This window comes from Periplaneta americana, chromosome 10 (genome assembly GCF_040183065.1).
Source record: "Periplaneta americana isolate PAMFEO1 chromosome 10, P.americana_PAMFEO1_priV1, whole genome shotgun sequence".
NCBI lineage: Eukaryota > Metazoa > Arthropoda > Insecta > Blattodea > Blattidae > Periplaneta > Periplaneta americana.
Window position 1 is genome coordinate 46,529,844 of NC_091126.1, and position 15,879 is coordinate 46,545,722.

Consider the following 15,879-nt stretch of genomic DNA (forward strand, 5'->3'; position numbering starts at 1 on the left):
TCTTTCTCGTCCCAGTTCTCACCTCAAGACTAAGAGAGACAGTCTTCGAAAGGCTGTAAATTCCTTACTCGTTAACAGCAATGGAAAAAGTCCAATCTATAGGCTACTTCTTCTTAACCATGCAGCATTCTATTCGCACTCATTTTTTTTTTCATTTCTTTTCTTAATTTGTATGAGTAAATGATGTTTTCACGGCTTACGTTTATTAATAATAGTTTGTGGTTTGTCGTATGAAGTCTGTAACTGCTCACCTACTATATAGAGTGGCAACTTTTATTGTGATTATTTTAACAATATATCATAGCAAAGAAATATGATTTCATGACAGGGCTCATCAAATTAATTGAAAATATGCATAATTTTTTCTTCATATTTTAGTAATAGTGTTACATCAGTACTTCTTTAATATAATCTTCAGTATCTTTCATATTGTTATAGAAATCTCTGTTCAAAATAATTCATATATAATCAATCAGAAAAAAAAAATAGAAGTGAAATAGAGAAAAGATATAGAAAGATAAATGTGTCATGTCCACGCCAATGAAGTGCGCATTACGCAAAGATGTAGAACTCCCCTCCCTTCTTGAACTTGGTGGAAGGAGGAGGTGTTGTGGGAGAAAAAGTATTTGTATAAAATATAATCCATGCCTTTTGTCTGTGAATTGTGTTGAACATGTGTGAAACTTGGAATATGAATTGTGGACTATGATAGTACCAGTAGTTCTTGCATAATTATAGCAGCAGTCTAATTAAACATGGATATTTACCAGAAACAGCCCATTCAATAATCATTATATGAAATGAGTCAAAGTTAGGATAGGAGGAGAAATATCAGAGGAAATTGGAATAAGGAGAGGGGTACGACAGAAATACTCTTTATCACCTAACCTGTTCAACATCTACTTCGAGAATTTAGTGAAGAACTGTTTTCGGATCTTGAGAGGGTGATAGTAGGAGAAAGAAGAATAAAGTATAAGTCTCTCAAATCTTTTTGGCACGTGTGAGGAAAGAGAAAGTTAGCAAGCAAACCTTTATGATGGCGGTCGTGTGCAGGGTTGGCATAAGCAAAGGGACTGAGGTAGACAAGGGAGGAGCAATGACACTAAGGTAAAGTATGCTCAGTTGCTTAGAAGAAGTCGATCTGTAGGCGAGATGCCATGATACTTTTTAAAGTAAAATATAGCAGGCCCACTAAAAGGGAATGTACAAGAGAGCTAATTCTCACTGTATGCAATTTTATGACGAAATAAGCAGAGTAGTAAAACATCAGGTACAGAGATTAGCAGAGGTAAACAAAGTATCTCTTACAACTGTGAAAAGGATTTTGCCTGAACAAAAATAACATGGAGCTGAAGGAACATCAGTGAGTGCACCAGGGAAGAAACATCAATGGCAAAAGACCTATTGTACGCGAAATCATCCATCATTCAGTGGGGAGCACTAATTTGAGGTGTATTTTAAGAGGGTTAGGGTGCAAGTGTAAGAACACAGGTAAAAATAGAAATGTTCTGATCGAGAGGCAAAAAATATCATCTCTATTAGTCACAAAGTTCAGAGAAGAAGGCCAACCCATCATCTTCTAGTGGAAGATAACTGTATACATAGAAGCCACAATGATAGAGGATAGGATGGAGATCATAATAACAACAAATTACAATGAAAGCAGTAGTGAGAGAGTAGTGGCAACAATTTCTAACCATAATGATAAACACACAATCTGTAATGTTTTATTAGTTTTGGTGTTCGTGACTTATTGGCATTATAGGTCTATTTTCACAAGTTCTGAGTGTACTTCTACTGTCATGGCGATTGGCAGGCATGTATCATTTGGGGGCTGCAGCTGGTCGGGAGAAACATACAAGTTGGATAGTGACTCACTTCTTTGCTTAACATTTAAAATTTCAGACGCCAAAAAGATCTGCAATACTTATACATAAGATTTGCTGCTGATATGGTGTTAGCAGAAGAGATGATGCTAAAGAATATGCTACTGGAGCTAAATGATAGCTGTGAGCAGTATGGGATGAAGATAAATGCAAACAAGACGACAATAGCAAATGAAGTTTTTAATAGAAAAAGGAACATTTTCTATGAACCTCTGGAAAAAGAACTAAGGAAGAGACTAGTGAAGTGCTTTGTGTGGAATGTGGTACTGTATGGAGCAGAAACATGGACATTACGACAAAGTGAAGAAAAATTATTAGAAGAATTTGATATGGAGATGAATGGAGTGTGTGAAATGGACAGACAATAAAAAATGAAGCTGTGCTAGAAAGAGTGGGTGAAGAAAGCATAATGCTGAAACTGATCAGGAAGAGAAAAAGAAATTGGATGGATCATTGACTAAGAAGAAACAGACTACTGAAGAATGCACTGGAAGGAATGATCAACGGGTGGGAAAGTTCAGGGTAGAAGATGATGTCAGATGATGGACAGTATTAAGATATATTGATCGCATGTAGAGACTAAGAAGAAGGTGGAAAATAAGAAAGATTAGAGAATGCAGGGTTTTCAGTGAAAGACCTGCCCTTGAATTCCAGATCCCGTTATTCTACTTTAACACATTTGTTCCTATGACGAAATAATTCACTCGTTTCATCTTAGGTAGTATAACGGGAACTATAAATCAAAAGATATTACAAAAATAATAAATTATTTTAATGCTGGTTTAGTTGGGATCAAATTTGCACATACATTAAATTAGTAAGTTACAGAAGAGTTAATGTTGGAATAACTTTTTGTACCTTCATTTAATTGGTTCAGAGTGTTTGCATGTAGTTGATTTGCTGTTGCAGAAACACTACAGAACAAAGAATTAAATTTGTCAAGAGGAATATTGCATCAGTTCATGTCACTGTGAACCATGCAAATGTAAGAGCAGTTGGGTAGCATAGATCTTTAGTTAAATAATTATTGCATCAGCACATCAAAGACTTATTTCAGTTTATAGGAAAGAACTATTACCTTCTCATATGGGCATTCTGCCAACATTAGCATTACATGTTTATTGCAGTCGTAACTGTTTTGTCACGTGCCTAGAGGTGACATGAGAAATGTGCCTCGCCCATTGCATTATTTTTATAGTTGTTTGACTTCTTCATTTATTTTTGATTGGCTGAAATGGGAGGTCAGTATTTCTTATAACCCAATAGCGAGTTTGCATAATACAAAAACCAAGTGCTGCGCTATTTCACTGTAAATAATTTTAAATGTCTGTCATTTTCAACTTGTTCTGATAACCTTTGCTTCTGAGATAGGTACTTTCAGTGATAGCCTTTAGGTTCATTGATATAAGGGTATGGTTACATGCTATCTCATTTATCAGTGATACTTTTCCGTAATTGTTCAGGGCCAGACTATAAGAAAATTCAAGTTTCCAGTTTGTTTGTTTAATTTATTTTGAAACATTTTAGACCATGTGAAGGATTTATAATTTGGGATATATTTTAATACAAATAGTGATTTTTTCTCAATCACGTAATATGCTGATTGTGATACAAAGTGCTTGAAATTCTTTCTTTTTAGCTGTCGCCCTGCTGCTGATTTTATATATATATATATATATATATATATATATATATATATATATATAGGAAAATTGAAAGAGAAGAACAAAATAGTAGCAAATATGTCACACTTTACCTCTGACTGGCTGATACATGTGAATGGTGAATTTGCAAAACGACTTAAGTCCCTTGGAGTAGTTTTGAGAAAATTAAAGAAAACTGTTTTTAGCCTCACTGAATCATATATTGTTACAATGTAATTTTTTATATGTAAGAGAAATAGTTTTATTACAAAAATTCATACTTTTGTATTATTCTTCAGGTCGTAAAAAATTTAATTATCTTCAGGACTTAAGTTGTTCTGGAAATTAACTTCAATCCTACATCATAATTATTAGGTTACTGACACGTAAACATGTTTCACTAAATGTGTTTATACCAAAATCATAAAATAACCTTATTGCAATTGTTGAACAACATTATTTTGAACAATTTGTTAATCACAAGAACACAGACAACTCTTAGGAGTGTTATAACGAGACCACAGCTTACTTTCATCTTTCAATTCTTTGTTGTCTATCATGCTATAATGTTTTCGTAAAATGTAAGCATATCTTCATCACAAATGTACTTAAGGATTTTACGAATATCTTGAGTTTTGGTTTCATTGGTCGGGGATAAACCATTTTGTTGGAAAGTGTGGAGAAAGAATGATGCTGAAAGTGATCAAGAAGTAGAAAGGGAATTGGTTGTGTCACTGGCTGAATAGAACTGCCTACTGGAGAATGCACTGGAAGGAATGGTAAATGTAAGATAAGTTCGGAAAGAATTACCAATGACAACAGAAAAAAAAACAATTTGTCAGCTGAGTGTATGATTAAAATTAGATATTATGTAAGTTTCTTCAGCACTTGACAGGAAGAACGACTTAAGTCCAGGACTAAAGTCGTTTTACCCCTTAACCAAATATTCTGCTGCTAATAAAAACTATACAAAAGTCGTGGATTAAAGTCATTCTGCTATTAGACGATGCCCCTTGCTCACAGTAACATAACCATGCTTTCAACTCAAAACCCCCAAAATGTGGACTTAAGTCATTTTGCAAATTCACCATTCATGTATTATCAGGTAGGACATCTCACTTGACGATATGTGTCAGAGGAAGCACAATTGTGTCCACCGCTGTGGAGAAGTGGTTAGCATGCCTGACCGTGAAATGAGTGGGCCTGGGTTCAAATTCTGGTAAGGACAAGTTACCTGGTTGAAGTTTATCCAGGGTTTTCTCTCAACCCAAAAAGAACAAATGCTGGGTAACTTTCGATGTTGGACACTGGACTCATTTCACTGGCATTATCACCTTCATCTCATTCAGACGCTATATAACCATAGCAGTTGAAAAACCGCTGTAAAATAACCAATAAAATAAATAAAAAGAACAGTTGTATACATTTCAAGTCTGTTTAGAGAACTGTGTTATTAATTAGGGATGTATGCAATGAAGGGGTATTGGAACTGGGCACCTTATCCATTATCTTCTGGTTTAATTGCCTCATGACATCACTGGCGTAGCTCAGTCTGCTGAAGTGCTTGCCTGTTGATCTGGAGTTGTGCTAGGGTGTGGGTCTGATTCCCGCTTGGGCTAATTACCTGGTTGGAATTTTTGTGATGTTTTTTTTTAAATCATGTTTTATTTAATGCTTGCAACTGCCGAGGTTATATCAGAATCGCCAGTGTGCCGGAATTTTGTCCTGCAGGAGTTCTTTTACATGCCAGTAAATCTACTGACATGAGTCTATCGCATTTAATCACACTTAAATGCCATTGATCTGGGCTGGGATCGAATCCTCAACCTCGGGCACAGAAGGCCAGCACTATACCGACTGCGCCACCGAGGCCGACTCCGATGTTTTCTCCAACTGTAAGGCATATGTCAGGTAATCTATGGCGAATCCTCGGCCTCATCTCGTCAAATACCATCTCGCTCTATCACCAATTCTATCACCGCTAAATAACCTCGTAGTGATACAGAGTTATTAAATAACCAAGTAAAAAAAAATACCTCATGAGTGATGCCTTATTGGTTTCACTTATGAAGTTCCAACCAGTCTTCGAACTGCTAAGTAAACATACATGCCACACATCTGGTCTGCATAAGACTCCATGACAAGAAGAGTAATGCTAATCAGAACATTGAATGAATGAATGAATGAATGAATGAATGAATGAATGAATGAATTGAAATGAGTCAGGCCCTTTTGTTCCTGTGCACGTAGGCCACCTAAGTGAGCCCATTGTGCCCCAGATAACCGGATAGTTTACTCGAGTCCCAAAGCCTCCTTGAAGGCCAGAATTGCTCTCGTGTTTGCTTTCCTTATATCATCTGGTCCCAGCCTATCTGAGCCCAAGAGAGCATGTAAATCAGAACATTATCATCCCGAGGATATCCAGCTCACAATTAAACCACTTAAATTCGGATAGATCAATCCTAGAGTTGTATGAGAATATTTTCATTCTCATAAGTATAGCAAAACGAAGTACAGTGTGTCCCACCCGAAGGTAGCCCCATTAGTTTAAAGAAAGTACAAGTATAAAAATACCGTGAGATTGTCACAGTACGTGCTGAAAATTTCATCCCTGAGCATTAATACACAACTGAACACGACGTCGCATGTTTCTGAGCGTTGAAATCTTTGAAATATTTGTAACAGGAAATTAACGTTATCGGGGCTATCTTCAGGTGAGACACCAGTATGTAGTATAAGGTTTTTTGGGTCCCCAGTTATAAGGGCATTAAAGATAATGATGTTGAAAAATTGGTACAGTAGAGGAGGCAAGACCTGTCCTGTGACCTTATCATGTGCCATGGCTATATCACCAATGGGTATGAAGGGGGAAGATAGGTTTTAGTCTGAGATGAACTGCTGTGTCCGTAGATTCATATAATATTAACAGTCATGAAACAAACTCTCTTTCTGATAGCTCATTCTTTCCCGTCTCACACAGTTCACATGCCAGGTCTCATCTCCTCATCTATGGAAAAGAAGCTTACAGTCCTCATATACGATCAGAACGTGTCTGTGGTACTAACAAAAGTACTGCTAGAATTGCAATAAATGAATGGACTGGAAAGTAACACTTAAACTTCCCTGGGCAACAATCAGGCAAGTTTCTAATTAAAGAACTAAGCCTTTCTTTCACTAAACTCCTGGGTCTATTCAGATAGCAGGCAGATTTGAAAGGTTAGTGAAATAAATATTGAATAAAGATGATCCATATCTCGAAAGTATTGAGACTGCTAAATATTTGCTCATCACTCAGGAAATAAATGTTCTGATTTTGTAAGGGAAATTACGAACTGACAAGCTCTTGAAACTGGACTTAAATTTGAGCATATGCGTCTTTAAATAAATAATCAAATGAAATTACTTGGTACATTGCCATTTTGAACAAAATTGACATCGGTGAATGAATAAAAGAATTATTACTTCAATTCACAAAGTTAGGAAGAGTGGAACAACTTCATAAATGCTATATAAATAATTATGTAAATTATGTATATTGTATTATGTAAATTTATACTCTCGAATCATCAGCAGGGAAGTAGACATATTTTTATGTGTTTTCACAATAGTCTAAAGCATAATGCCTAGAACTCGGGTTATACAATGCATGCTGGTTCGAGTCCTCATGAGGGAAGAAATTTCTCATGAAATTTCGGTCAACGTATGCGACTGGTGTCCACCCAACATTGTTTAAATTTAAATTATGTTTAATTTAACGACACTCGCAACTGCAGAGGTTATATCAGCATTGCTGGTGTGCCAGAACTTCTTCTCGCGGAGTGCTTTTACATCCAGTAAATCTACTGACATAATGCCATCGATCTGGGCCGAGATCGAACCCGCAACCTCGGACACAGAAGACCAGCACTCTGCTGACCACCACCCAGGCCGACCCCACCATTGTAATGCATTTGGGGAGCTTTGATAGATAGCGAAATCTAGTTATGACAACCACCCAAAATGGCTGGGGATCATTATGTTAATCACATGATACTTCCATTTTGGTTGGATGATCGTTCACCTCCGCGAAAGCATGTGAACGTGAGTTCAACTGTTGGCTGGTCGGCCCTAGCTCTCAATGGGCTTATGTGCCACGAATTTGATTTGTTTTCACAATAGTTGTACAGGAGACCTGCAATCCTTATCTTGTGTAGAAGTACAAGACATTTAAATTGTAATTACTATGGCTTCATTCGGGCCACAGATAGAACACACTGTTGCTACTATTATTATTCATCACTGGTAGAGTATGTGTATCCAAATGTAACAGATTAAAATTTAATTCTTTTGCAATGGAAGTGAAAACGTATTTTTTCTGCATCAGACACTGTCTCATGTGTCTCATTTTACTTCTGTTGTCTGAACCAATGTCCTTGCACGTGACTAAGGTGTCTTGTTGTATGTGCTTGTAGTGTTTGTGAATAACATCTAAAAGAGCGGAAATGGAACGAACCTAAATATTCACAATCCTTAAAGAAAGATGATACATGAAAAATCAGTTACAGTTAGGGTTCCCAACTGTTCAGTATTCGGTAAGACTGACCAGGAATTTTTTACTTCACCAGGATGACAAAAATACCGGAATTAGAATAATGTGCAATTAGTAACATTATTTTAGCATTAGTGATGTGGAGAGAAAGAAGTCTGTGTCATCCAAGTGCATCTCTTCTTTTAGTGAAGCTTTACAATAGGCCTGTCTTTCAAACTGGTATAATTTTAATCGTCAGGTTTCTTTTTTTAAGCGTTTATTTTGTTTTTGAAAACTCTAACCACATGGAGTGCCTAGAAGTCTTGGTTAAAATTGTCTCCAGCTCACTAGATACTCTCAGTGGAGGTGATGCAGAAAAAAATGATTTATTATAACTTCATTATATAGCTGTTGTAATGAACATTTTAAACTAGTTTCTTTAGTTTTATGAGTGCCTGTTTTCAATGTTTAGGCTAATGTGATAGAGTTATTAGTTTTAGTTCACAGACACTATAAACAGAGTAGTGTTAAATAATGAGTTGAGGGCAGAAATCGAGGTGAAACTAAATTTCAACCTATGACGGAGTTCTATGACCATGTTAAGAATAGGCCAGATCTGTTAAAGGAAGCCAAATCTTAAGATAAATACATGTTTAAAAATTCAACTAAGGTATCTGCCAGCATTAGTGTCACTATTATCTAAAGGTTTTCAAAACAAAATGTTGATATTTATGTGTCAGTACCGATTCATCAACTCTTAATTTGATGTTTACTGTGATAAATAAGTGGATGAATTAGTTTGACTAAAAATAGGAAATATGGTTAGTAGCTACGTATGCTAAGATAACATTAAATTAAAATGGTCATATCAACTAATTGTGATGGGCTGAAGTCTACTGTATTAAAATAGATTATTGCCTCCGAAAGCTGTACAAATTGCTCTAAAATTGTTTTTTTTGGTGCAAGAACATCTTTTCCGTGTGCCTCGTATAAATTGCCCTGAAATGCACAGACCCGAAGTTGAGGATAGCTAGTTACAGTGAAGTAGTGTGATTATAAACGTTGCATTCATATGTGGAAGGAATTTTGTTCAGTATTTTGAAGCGTAATTAGCGAATATGTTTTATATATTCAAGTTAGTAGATATTAATACCGGTAATTCATGGCAGTATTAATATACATTTAAAGTAGAATTCTGTGGTGTTCGGGTAAAGGGGTATAAGTCATTTTTTGTCCAGGTGGAATTTTGTTCCCCAGATGAACACACAAGTTAAATTATACAAGTGGGTGTGCAAAAATCAAAGAATACAAGCAGTTGGTGTGTTTTATTTGTGTAGAAATGTATTTGTAATAAGGGTTCCAAGTTTAATTTTCATTTATCTCCGAACTCATTTTTATGACTTATCTCCCTTTACCCACACACCACAGAATTATGATCATACATTCCGCATTGAACATTGTACATCGTTATATTTCTTATGACTTTTGTTGCAAATACTGGAGTATGCACATAATTTCTGAGACTTCCACATTATTAAGTGTAAATGGCGTTAATGTCGATGAGAAAAGAGCAGAACCTAACCTTGGCCCAAGGAGCGGAGGATGTTAAAGGCCGAGCTACCGTGTTTGGTTATTTCGGATCTTCAGAAAGCAATGTATGAAGGTCAGCACGTTTACACGTGATATGAAACCGACCTAATGCCAAAATGAATTTGATGCCTCTTATGTTATTTTTTTTTTATTTATTTATGTATATATTTTTTTGGAAGGTGTCGATCAAGATTTTCAAACGCATCCAAATGCATGTAGCAGCGTTTTTGGTTTATGAACGTAACGCTGAGAAGCAAAGATTGGGGGAGGGGGAGGGAGAAAAAAAAAGACTGTTGTATACCGCAGCCATAAGAATTTGTTGTTGGTATTGAAGAATATTCACTTGCTTAATTATACATTTTGTGCTACTGTTTTGTAACACAAAGCAATGACGCAAGAAGACAGAGATATATTTTTCAAATGTCTAGTAGTAAGAGTTTTAAAAGTATTGTGTCAAGAGATGGCAGCATTCCAAATACAGCCTCATCTCTGCTAGAACAAGCTGCTGTAGATTATAGTGTCCGCTAAAGTCACTGAAATAAATACAGTGTGAAGTGCGTGTGTAAACAAGAAATTTGTTAAAACCAAGATTCCGTCAAAAAGTGAAGTATATTTGAGGTTATCAAGATGGATCTACCGTACGAAAATAAATTCCATTTCGTATCTGTGACTCAATAAGTTTAGGGAAAAGAGATATGAATGATTAACTCATTTCAAGTCTTTACTTTAAAAAGACATAGTAACATGGATATCAAAGTTTTACATAAAAGCAGTACATTTAGTTCTTTTACTAGTAGTGGCCACAAAATCGGCAATTGGTTTGCGACGTTCGGTGATCGGCGGAGAAAGAATTCCATGAAAGCATCAAAAAGCCTTACATTAGGTAAGGAAATGACAAGTTAGTTACTTTTGATAAGTTTCGCAAAATATATGTTTATATTGTGATGTTACGGGTTCCTAGTGTGTAACTGACATGTGAAAATGTAACTCGGTGTATACAAAAGTTTTTCTCACATGTCATATTTGTGAAACTAGTGCTGAGATAGTCCCGGTGATTTTGGAAGTGAAAATCGTTCAATTAATAAGGGATTTTCTTTTTGTGGAGATGCAGTTTATCATATATTACAAGACATAACAAAAGGCTAAACTAACCAAACCTAACCTGCTACAGATTCGGGTATATGCAAGGTGTATAAGCGAAATACGAAGGGAACTACCTCATCACTAGTTTAGCTGAAATGGTAGGCCAAATAGTATGGTTAAGTTATGTTATGTTAGGGTATTTTTTTTTTTTTGTAGCCTTCATGCCCCAGGTTCGCATGAGTGGCTTTAATCAATAGTAAGTGTGTAAAATAAGAGATGGATTTGTGTCAGGATCTATATAGTGAACTATGAATGTGAAATAACTTCGCAGCATGATAGGTCTAATATTATATAAATCAGTAAATACAGCCAAGAATTCTAGGCCCTTTTGTTTTCTTCTCTATGCTTGATCGTGGATATAATATTAAGTTGAATTGCTACTCTCTGACCTAAATACAAACTGCCAGTGTATAGCTCTGAACCTGTAAGAATGTTAGCTACTAGCTCTGATTTGATCCCCGCATTATAGACTAGATAAATGACTTAATAATTATGTTAACCATATTTCTAATAATTCCTGAACTATGGTAATGTTGGTGCATAAACTTCCTTTCGTTGGAAAGGAATTACCTCAAAATTCCAACTTTTTGCACACAAAATAAATTATTGGCACTGAAAAGTGTCATTTCGTAAGCATGGTGATGCACATTCGACAAACACACACAGATCTCTTCTTTTTAATATTTTAAGATAATTGTTGGCAGTGAGGTAACCGTATACTGAAGTTTATAATACAAAATCGAGAAATTTTTGCGATCCAGGAGAAAATTATATCATTTAATTTAGGAAGAAGGTATGTAGGCCTACTTAATCGGAAAATACTAACAACAGTGCTGAACTGATCAATGATGCCATTATTGTGTTGCCTTGTCGATGATGATGATGATGATGATGATGATGTACATACGTACGCGTTATACTGAAGATGAGATAGAAAATAGTGGAAAATATGAAACGGTAATCATATTTTTGTCTGCAGAAGCAGATATACTGGTAAGCCTCTCTAGCTAATATATCATAAAATATAGTTAACTTCCGAAGCTTTATGAAATTTCGTTATTGATGTCATGACTACAGTTCCTAGCTTTTTGTGCAAGATAGGTTAATAGTTATGCCTAATTCTTTAGAAAAGAGGAGAGAGAGAGATATGCTTATGTTCGGTGGGGTTTTATGTTGATATTTAAAGATAATATTGCAAAACAATCTCATGTACATTTTGGGCAGGAATTTTTCAGCATCGATTTAGCCCTGTCCAGTGGTTTTTTTTTTCTGGCTTAACGTGCAGGAATGACGTTCCGGAATCTTTGGCTGTATTTTTTCATCATGGAAGAGAGAAATGTGTTAATAATTATATTTTTAACATAATTTTTTCTTTGAATTTTGCTTAGGCCTTGAAAGTTTTATAGTTGAACGAAATAGGTGGTAACAACGACAAAATTCCCGTGCCCTGGACAGTAATAATCTCCTTGTCTGCTATGATATATTCTACACAGAATTTAACCACTTTTTTCTCCAGATGAAAAGCACTGAGCCTATCTAATTTCATGTTTTGTATGAAGCAACGGATCTAGAAAACTAGTTTTTGCACGTCATTTTAATATAAATGGGTTGGATTTGTGTGATTCAGCAAAAATATCTCATAGGCATTGGAAAAGGTAATAAATTTAATATGATTTAAGTTTGTTTTCTTTTCTTATATACATATTGTGGTGTTTTGTGTCGAGTTCAGACATTAAAGTCAGATCCTTTTACATGTGTAAGTGAAAGTGATGACCATTGGCATAAGGTCCTATGTATCTATGTATACAGTATGTGCAACATTTCTCCAGATAAATTAATTTCATCTTCATGAATATACAAAGCGTTCGAGCAAAGATATCCACTCACTACCGGTGGTCACACGACCTTTGCATGCTATATGTGTCGACCATCTCCCACGAAATGTTGACCATAATTTGCAGCAAAATAAAACTCATAATACTGAAATAAAAGGCTTATTGCTGGAAATGGTGACCTTCGGCATTTAAGCATGCTTCACATTGCTTCAGCACATTCCTGGACACTTTATGTAGTTCATTTTCACTTGTGATGCACTACACAAGTTTTGTACGATTTTAACTTCAACAATTTAGTAGTGTGTTAAACTGAGGTTTTTGACACCCTTACTTCCTGGGCTAATCTGCGTAAAGTTTTCTGAGGGCTTAGTTCTAATGAAAAACCTATTTCATCTAATGTTTTCTCAGTTAAGACCCATTTATTCATTCAACACTTCTTATTTTGAACCAAGCCTGTCTCAAATTTATTTATGATTCTGTATATTTTCTTATTTGGCGCAGGACCATTGCGAAACGACGTCTAAATTTACGGCAACTTATTCTCCACTTATATTTTACGAAAGTCTTGCATATAAAAATGCGTTGTTCTATACTGTATATCAGAACACAAATGCGCACAATAGAGACACATTGAATACTGACTTGAATCTATCATGCTAGTGGGCGGCTTAACGCCAGGACTCACATCATTTCTGGCTGCCAACCAGTTTTCATGGTAGTGGTGGATTTCTTGTCTCGAGATCTCTGTATTAGATTTCAGTGTGTAATGGGATAATTTATCACTTAGTGGAATTACCACTTAAAATTTTCCTGTAGTTTCATGTCTTTAAAGGATGCTGGTTAGGTATTTTGTTGTGACCATAAGCACATAGCAACTATGTGGCTTATTTCACATGAACTTCTATTTACAGGCTTCTTGACTGATTAATTGAAAGAAGATATCGTGTCATTTGAACAATATTGTGTAGTAGAGGCAGAAGGAGTAACCGTTTAATGCTACCCCACCTCTTAACACATCCTTTTTTTTCTCTCCTCAAAACCAGCATTTTGAACGAGCGAGATGGCTCTGTGGTAACACATTGGACTCGCATTTGGGATATTCTGGGTTCGATCCCAAGTAGCAACCAATCTAATAGAGATTTTTTGTAGCTTTTCTCGACAGAATACAACTAATTTCCAGGTAAATAAAGGTGAATGTTAGATTGGACCCCAATTACCACAAAATAATAGACACAGTACAACAGTAACAAGCATTCCCAACAATATACTACAGACAGTCGTGATATGACCTAGGAGTTAAAGGAACTATAAATAAATATAGCTTATATCATGGCGGAAACATAGTAAAGGTGTGGGATTGCGCATGCTGAGGCGTGTGACGTCATCTTCACTGCAGACAGCGATCACAGCTCATTGCGTTATGTACATTTTCTTTAATATAGGCTACCTAGCTAGACATTAATTACAATACATAATGAGTCATTGAGCAGTGTATGGTTGCAGTAATCATTATAGAAAAACCAGAGGCAGTAATATTAAATATTTTTCATTCCCTAAAGATAAACATCTTCGTGAATAATGGGAGAAATGTTGCAAACGCCAAGACCCTCTACCAAAATCAGATGCTGCACATTTATTGAAACTGCACAGGAATCACTTTCTAGATCATGGTTTCAACTTGAATGGATTGAACATTTCATCAGAACCCATTCATGAACTTTTACGTGCATCCTCGTCCTCTCATACAAAATTAGCTTACAAGTTGACTCCTTTACACTTAAGTGTCCATGGTACCCAAAGACAAAAAGTTCGTTTGGCAGCACAACTATTTTCGAACAGTGTAGCAAAGTCTTTGAAATGGTGTGGTGAAAGCGAGCTCTTGAAATTAAATGAATGGAAAGAAACTTCAAAGGCAATAAAATTAACTAATGATTGATTTGAATTATTTAATACCCTTTCTAAATTCGGTACCCACTGTGGGCTGCATAGTTACGGAATAAACCTTCAAGATCAGAATATTATACTCTCAGAAATGAATGACTCCATGACCACAGTTAAAGTAGGAGAAGCAAACAGGAAATTACCTTATCAGGAGGGGATTCTAATAAATAATAAATCATTAACACGGTTGTATGAGGCAATGAAGTGCAAGTACAAAATTGAATACATCATCACAAGAAAACTTAACCAAGATCTGGTAGAAAACTTTTTTTCGGAAATTAGAAGCATGGATAGAACAACAATCATCCCTCTGCTTTAGATTTTAAACACAGACTGAAGTGGTACATACTAAGTCGAAATCCATTATCTCAGGTTTGTGAGAACAAAAACACCTCCGATTTGCTTTCGGAAGAAGAGGCATTAATAGTGGGTCCTAGTACAAGCCAATCAGAAGTCAATGATAATCTGCAGAAAGAACTGTGTGCAATGGCAGAATTTCTTAAAGACATTCTGAAACAGGTTAAATTTACCAACGATGGAGATCCTGAAGAAAATATAGCCCTCCCACTAAAAAAAAATATGAAATCTCTGGAAGACAGCGGATATCCCAGGAAGGATTAAAATATATTGCAGGATATAATATCCAAATCTTGGAATTCCCACAAAATTGTCAAATTCTGCTAATCAAAAAGACTTAATTACTACAGTGTCGCGTGGAAACTTAATTCTCCCTTCTAAGGATCTACAATTGGTTGCCATGCTTGTTGACAGTATATTCTCAGATGTGCACAGAGATTCCATTTCTCATGAGAAATTTGTAATAAAAAAAAGACTGTAAATTTGGTTAATTCTGCCATGAAAAACGAAGCAGAAATCAGTTCTCCTCTTTCGCCAGAAGTAATTACGATATTGGTTAGAATAAGAACATTTTATTAGAATTAAAGAAATTAATAAAACAATAAAAATGTCTGGAATTTCAAAGAGAAATATTATAAAAAAAAATGAAAAAGATTGCATAAGAATAAGTATTTACTTAACAGAGTGGGATTTAGAATAGTGAAATTATATTATGTCGTGAGTGGGATAGTAAGGTAAATAATGTAGTTGACTATAATATATTATGTCTCCAATAGCCTAAATATATAAAAATATTTGTTTACTATATAATGACAAATTATTCCAAGAAATGCATATACATATACGTTAATGAAGGTTCAAAAGTATTTGAATTCATGTATAAAATAATGTATGTTATAAATAACTGTATAGATCTAAGTATGTATATATTTATTGCACAGTATATTGTAATTATTATAAAAGCATGCATATATTAC

The 15,879-nt window shown here is 35.3% G+C and overlaps 1 protein-coding gene across 4 annotated transcripts in view; it reads left to right on the forward strand.

Annotated features, from left to right (window-relative positions):
- Nucleotides 1-15,879, forward strand: part of LOC138707645 (cyclin-dependent kinase 17-like) — a 110,053-nt gene that overhangs the window by 46,363 nt on the left and 47,811 nt on the right. The window contains exon 1 of one of the 4 annotated variants that reach the window (XM_069837339.1): nucleotides 9,894-10,509. The exons of the other annotated variants lie outside the window; for them this stretch is intronic. Within the exon in view, the coding sequence (XP_069693440.1) occupies nucleotides 10,326-10,509 (184 nt within the window). The 5' untranslated portion in view covers nucleotides 9,894-10,325. Of the gene's footprint in view, nucleotides 1-9,893; nucleotides 10,510-15,879 lie in introns of those variants that run through there. 4 annotated transcript variants of the gene reach the window in all.